Raw genomic sequence first — 5,878 nt, 5'->3', positions numbered from 1 at the left:
ATAATTTATCATTGTCACTTCCATCGTTTTAATACATGTGAATTTTTATTAAAAAAAAATAGTTTCATTTTTTGTTTTAAAATATAAAATGAGTATAAACTTTTCTTTTTATCAAAAATGTTTTACTTTTTCGTATGCTTTAAAAACATATTATAAACAAACTAAATTTAATAAGATTTAAATAATCAAATATAAATTTAAACTAAACATATAAGAAAACAAAATTATGATAAACATGGTCAAACGTTTCATACTTTGTATATTGAAAAAACATGTTGTGCATGAAAGAAGAAAGTACATTTGCAAAATTTAAAATGTGACACTTGTAATGATGAAAAAATAAAATAATTAACAATTTTTATATTTGCTTTATTAGAGTTTGAATAAAAATATCAAAATAATATGTAAATACTAATAATTGTTTGGATTGTAATAACGATAATATTTAAACTAAAGTATAAAATTTCGTGTTTTCGGGCCGGTCTTAGTCCAAACGGGCTTATGCCCAAAATATCCAATGTCTAAATGGATTTAGCCCGAAAGACTCAATTTTTTGGGTTTATAAAACTAACCCCAAGCCCGATAATTTTTAGGGCTCGAAGGGGTTGGGCTACGGATTTCGGCCATAATTGATATGTATATATTCAAACCAATAACAATGCATTTTGATTTTGGTAAGATTTTTAAAATCCATAAACAAATTACGATGGATTGTCAAAATTTTATAATTCTTTCAGGGACAATAGGAATTATCCTCTCTTGAAAAAAAAGAAAGTTCATCATCGTTTGCCACAATGGGCGTATATTAGAGAGAGAGATTGAGGTGTCAACTACTGGCGCACGTTAGATAGATGAATGTCTTGTAGTTTTTTTATTCAGGAGAAAGTAATAATCAAGACGAAGAAGAAGTTCACCCGATCTCTTTCATCTTCTCCGATCTCGTCGTTTGCTTCCGATCTCTTTGGATTCCTCTTTTCCGTACGTCGTAGGTATCTTCCGCGATATGATTTTGTGTTTCGATTTAGCGAGAAGCTAGAAAGATTCCAAGGAGTAATCTGAGATTGGCTTTGATTAGTTCAATAAGTATGCTGCATGAAGTTAGAATTATGCTATTTGTGCAGGTTGCTCGGCTAATTGATTTGTACACATAGGGTCATTGTTATCTACGCTTGTGATGATGATGCGAACTGTCTTTCTACCACTCTCTCATCATAAGATCCATCAAGCTTCTGGATACCATAATGTGCCTACTTGTGTCAATTATCACTTACTTAATTCCCGCGTTTTGATATCTACTTACAATTTTTCTGTTTCCTGCAGAGTCTTGCTTGTAAAAATCGTGTGTATTTAACACAGACACGTCTTTCATCATTTTCCACGGTATCATCTCTGCTCATACCATGCATTGTTTTTTTATGGTTGGTCCTGTGTCCATCTGTTAGTGCTTTTATTTGATTTTCTTCAACTATTGTTGTTGGTGTTATGAGGAGGAACTTTACCACTTTTTCTTATTAGTAACTTCCGTAGAAATGCTTGTGTGTCTATTTCTATTGTATTTAACTTTGGTTGTGTCCGATCAATAAGTATAGCTCTCAGTTTAAATTTCATCTGAGGGTCCCTTGCCAAGTGTTTTCTATCTATATGGATTCTTTTACTTGTATAACCTTCACGTGGGCTTCTATGAATTCTATGTTTCCTTTCCTCTTGTCTTAGAGACGAGACGTTTGGAGTCTTCAGCTTTTCGAGACCTTGCGTGGGTTCAAAGCCCCTGTATCATCTTGTAGTAATGCATTCGTTTGCCGAGCAGCTCTCTTTCCAGGGGGTGGAAGCCACGGCCCCATTGTTAAATCAACTGCACTAGTACTCACAAGGTTATATGCCTGAACCTTTACTCACTTATACTGTTAAGTGGCGGCTGATGTCGGTCTACTTTCCAAAGTGTGCACACGCATCACATGTTCTTGCTTACAACCCAAAAGATCTCATATTTGAATAAGGGGAGTAGGATATACATTCCGTGTTTGGTCTGTCTTTCAAATACATTTTCTATATAATGCCATCTTACCTCAAATTTCGTCATTGATAGTAGGGCATGTGATGCTTTACATGGAAATCCTCTTTTAATGAAACTACTTTCAGCAGTTGCGATTCTTGCGTTTGGTACATGGGGAATTAGGCCCCTCATGGGCTTAACCAGAGCTACCTTGTTTGAGGTGAGATGTCTTCTCTTTTATGTATTCCTTCCCTTTTTCGCTTCTTAGAGTACTTGGTATACTTTAATTCTTAGTGGACGCAATTTTGATTCCAGAAGGGAAATGATGCAAATTCACAAAAGAGCAGCACACAATACATTGTTGTGTCATATCTTCAGCCTTTGCTGCTTTGGAGTGGAGCACTCCTTTTCTGCAGGTCGACAATATTTTTGTTTCTTAACTATTATATATTTTTACTAAAGCCAATATGGAATTGTCTTTCAGAACATTGGACCCAATACTATTGTCTTCAAGTGCCAGCCAAGCTGTTAAAACTCGCTTTCTTAGCTTTGCGCAGTCCATGTCAACAGTGTTGGCATTTGCCTGCTGTTTATCAAGGTGAGAAGTTTCTGAATACTGCTAGTCTACTTTTATAAGAACACTGCTATGTTGAGCTTCACTATTCAAGTACTTGCTTCAGAATAGATGTCTTCAAAAGACCTAAATGGTCTTTATGCAGTTTCAGCATTAGGTTCTTTCAATCAGTTGGAAATAGTGCAGTATATTTTGTTTCGGTCCTTGTATATCTATCATACCTTAGCTTTATTGAGTTTGAAATGTAAATTTAGTTTCTGAGCATGTTATACAATGTCTTTTCTGTAGCCTACTTCAGCAGGTGCAGAAATTTTTTATGGAGACAAATAATCCAGCCGATACCAGAAATGTATGTCTCCCCTATGTTTAAACGGACTTGAACACTTCTTATTTTTTTTGTATCGATGACTTTTTTTCTGTTGATGGTTATTGGCCCTCGTAAGATGCGATATGATACACTTCAGCTGTAGGGCTTAGTTTTCCTTAGTAGCTACCTCTTAGGAAGAGTTAAATATGTTATTGTATCACGTCTAATCTTTCCATTAATGAAAGGGATAAATACTATATATGAACTGTATGTCAGATCGCGATTTTCATGAAAAATAAGCATTTTATCCCTCCGAACTTGTATTTTTTTTTTGTGAATTTGCATTCGTTTATTTTAGGTGTTCTGAAAGAATAAACTCCTTTAACATCGATATTAAAAAACTCAGTTGGCTGATGCACAAGTTGTACTTGAGATTGGATGTCTTTTAGCTAATTTCGTTTATTCGGAAGTACGTTTATCTGTTTTTTTGTTATGCCAGATGGGTTTCAGTTTTGCTGGGAAAGCTGTTTACACTGCTGCGTGGGTCGCTGCTGCTTCATTGTTTATGGAGCTTTTGGGTTTCTCTACCCAAAAATGGCTAACAGCTGGAGGTCTGGGGACAGTACTGCTTACTCTCGCTGGTCGTGAGGCAAGATCCATTTTTGTGCAATACTTTGGCATACTAAATCTAATAACAGTGGGACAATAATACCTTTTGTGGCAGTGCAGATACTTACTAACTTTCTTTCAAGCATTATGATTCATGCTACACGGCCCTTTGTTCTGAATGAGTGGATCCAGACCAAGATAGGAGGCTATGAAGTTTCTGGCACAGTAGAGGTCTGTTAAGTTGTCAATATATCTTAGCCATCACAGGCTGCCTTAGATTGATTTTCTTAATTGATAATCACGCCACTTGCTTCAAAGTTCAAACAGTCGTCTGTTTTTTATATGACTTTTGTTCCATGGAAATTGACTTTGCTTCATTATCAGCACGTTGGCTGGTGGTCACCTACGATTATCAGAGGTGATGACCGTGAAGCGGTTCATATTCCTAACCACCAGTTCAGTGTTAACATTGTGAGGAATCTAACTCAAAGGACACATTGGCGCATCAAAACACATCTTGCCATCAGCCATCTTGATGTCAGCAAAATTAATGTAAGAAAATATTCTTGTTTACACATTCTTTTATCCCTGCACTTGTAGAGTAGCTAATGCGACAAGTGGATGTATTATTTTTTAACTTTTACAGAGTATTGTGGCTGATATGCGCAAGGTGTTGTCCAAAAATCCTCAAATCGAGCAACAAAAAATACACAGAAGAGTCTTTTTGGAGGATGTAGATCCAGAGAACCAAGCCCTTAGGGTAAGACGATGCCCTTCTGTCAACATCTAATATATCTGTTTCGCTTTAATCAGATTTAACATCCATATCTAATTCTGTTGTAGATTCTCATATCCTGTTTTGTGAAGACTTCACGTTTTGAAGAGTACCTTTGTGTTAAGGTATGTAAAACTTAACTAGATAGACCTTTTCATAACCTTAATGTATGTCATCTAAACTGTGCACTTCAACTAAGAATTGTATGCAATTTGGTGCATGTCATACCCGCATGCGTGTACAACATCACTTAATTAGTTCCCCAGACATGGTTTTGTGTAATGCGTCAGTGCATGTGTTTCTGAGCATATGTGCCTGTGTCACATGTGTTTTGTGTCTGTATGTGTAACTTATGTGTCATTGTTGAATATTATGAACTTTTTTAAACAGGAAGAAGTTCTCTTGGACCTTCTTAGAGTTATCAGGCATCATGGCGCACGTCTAGCAACCCCAATTCGCACAGTTCAGAGGATGCGTAATGAGACTGAGGTAGACAGTGCAGGATTTTCAGACATAGTTTTCAATCAAGCGGCTATGAACCGTCGACTCATGTTGATTGAGCCATCCTACAAAATCAATGGCGATGATAATGCCAAGTCCTCCCGTCCTAAGTCATCAGAGCAGAAAGGTGAAGAAAAAGACCCTGAAGGAGAAGCAACAGACTCCAAGGCTGAAACAGAAAACAACGGATCAAACACTAAAAAGGAGAAACCGAAAGTAAGTATTGATTCCAACTCTAGTACAGGCAATAAAGGTCTGAGAACCGCATCATCGGACCAGCCTGTAGAACACAAATCAGAAGAGAAGAAGAAAGAGAGTGCAAGAGAACGTTTCTGATGGCGAAGGTGCAAGAGAGCAGACACTGAAACCAAAAGCAAGACAAGGGACCGAAAAGAGCAAGGGAGATGAGAATGCTAGAGATGTTCGTGGATCTGGTACAAGTTCTTCGTTAGAGGAAAATATTGTTCTCGGTGTTGCTTTGGATGGCTCAAAACGTACACTCCCGATTGATGAAGAACTCGAGGCATCTAGTTCGTTAATGGAGTCTTAAGAACTTGGTGTTGGATCGGAATTAGTGAATGAAAAGAGGTATAAATAAAATTATGTTCCAAGCAATTTAGTACATTTGTATAAAGTAACAATTGGAAATGAAGAAATGAGCCATTTCATCTGTGTAAATTATATCAATGACTCAAACTCTAAAGGTAATTTGTTTTGGATAGTTTGAAGTTCCTTTGTGCTTTGAAAATTCATCAGGATCAAATTTATCAAACAAAACAAAGTAATAAAAGGAGGATATAAGCATTAGATAGAGTGTCCACGTAAGCGAAAATAATCGGCCAATAAGAAATTATATTTTTGCCACGTCACCTCCTCTATTTGTTTTTACGAAATGATCTTTTAACTTTTTATTTAAACAATTATAATCGAAAATATAATAGTTTGTAAAGAAATATTTAGTATAAATAATATCATAATTTTATTAAATATTAAAATAAATTGGGTTGGTTTTCAACTTTCACAAATAAAAAATATTATTTGTAAACTTAGAGAGAGAAAATAGAAAAATACATCGGAGACAAATCCAATTCTATTATGAAATTCCTCTATTTTAGAGAA

The 5,878-nt window shown here is 35.8% G+C and overlaps 1 protein-coding gene across 4 annotated transcripts; it reads left to right on the top strand.

Moving 5' to 3' along the window:
* The first annotated feature begins 755 nt into the window (after positions 1-755).
* LOC106314929 (mechanosensitive ion channel protein 3, chloroplastic) lies at positions 756-5,446 on the top strand. Of its 4 annotated transcripts, none has more exons than XM_013752728.1 (14): positions 756-989; positions 1,122-1,243; positions 1,321-1,380; positions 1,714-1,871; positions 2,090-2,213; positions 2,312-2,409; positions 2,478-2,591; positions 2,856-2,916; positions 3,374-3,523; positions 3,604-3,714; positions 3,868-4,035; positions 4,130-4,243; positions 4,327-4,383; positions 4,649-5,446. In XM_013752728.1, exons 2-14 carry the CDS (start codon positions 1,175-1,177, stop codon positions 5,093-5,095), a joined length of 1,731 nt encoding a protein of 576 aa, XP_013608182.1. In that variant the 5' UTR covers positions 756-989; positions 1,122-1,174; the 3' UTR covers positions 5,096-5,446. The 4 variants fall into 4 exon arrangements, with proteins under 4 accessions (XP_013608182.1, XP_013608179.1, XP_013608193.1 ...); XM_013752725.1 differs by having other exon boundaries at positions 2,087-2,213; positions 2,309-2,409; XM_013752739.1 differs by having other exon boundaries at positions 758-989; positions 2,143-2,213; positions 2,309-2,409.
* Positions 5,447-5,878: the final 432 nt, after the last annotated feature.

Source organism: Brassica oleracea, chromosome C1 (assembly GCF_000695525.1).
Source record: "Brassica oleracea var. oleracea cultivar TO1000 chromosome C1, BOL, whole genome shotgun sequence".
Lineage (NCBI taxonomy): Eukaryota > Viridiplantae > Streptophyta > Magnoliopsida > Brassicales > Brassicaceae > Brassica > Brassica oleracea.
Note: the sequence above shows the minus strand (reverse complement) of the source record. Positions and strands in the feature narration are given on the sequence as shown.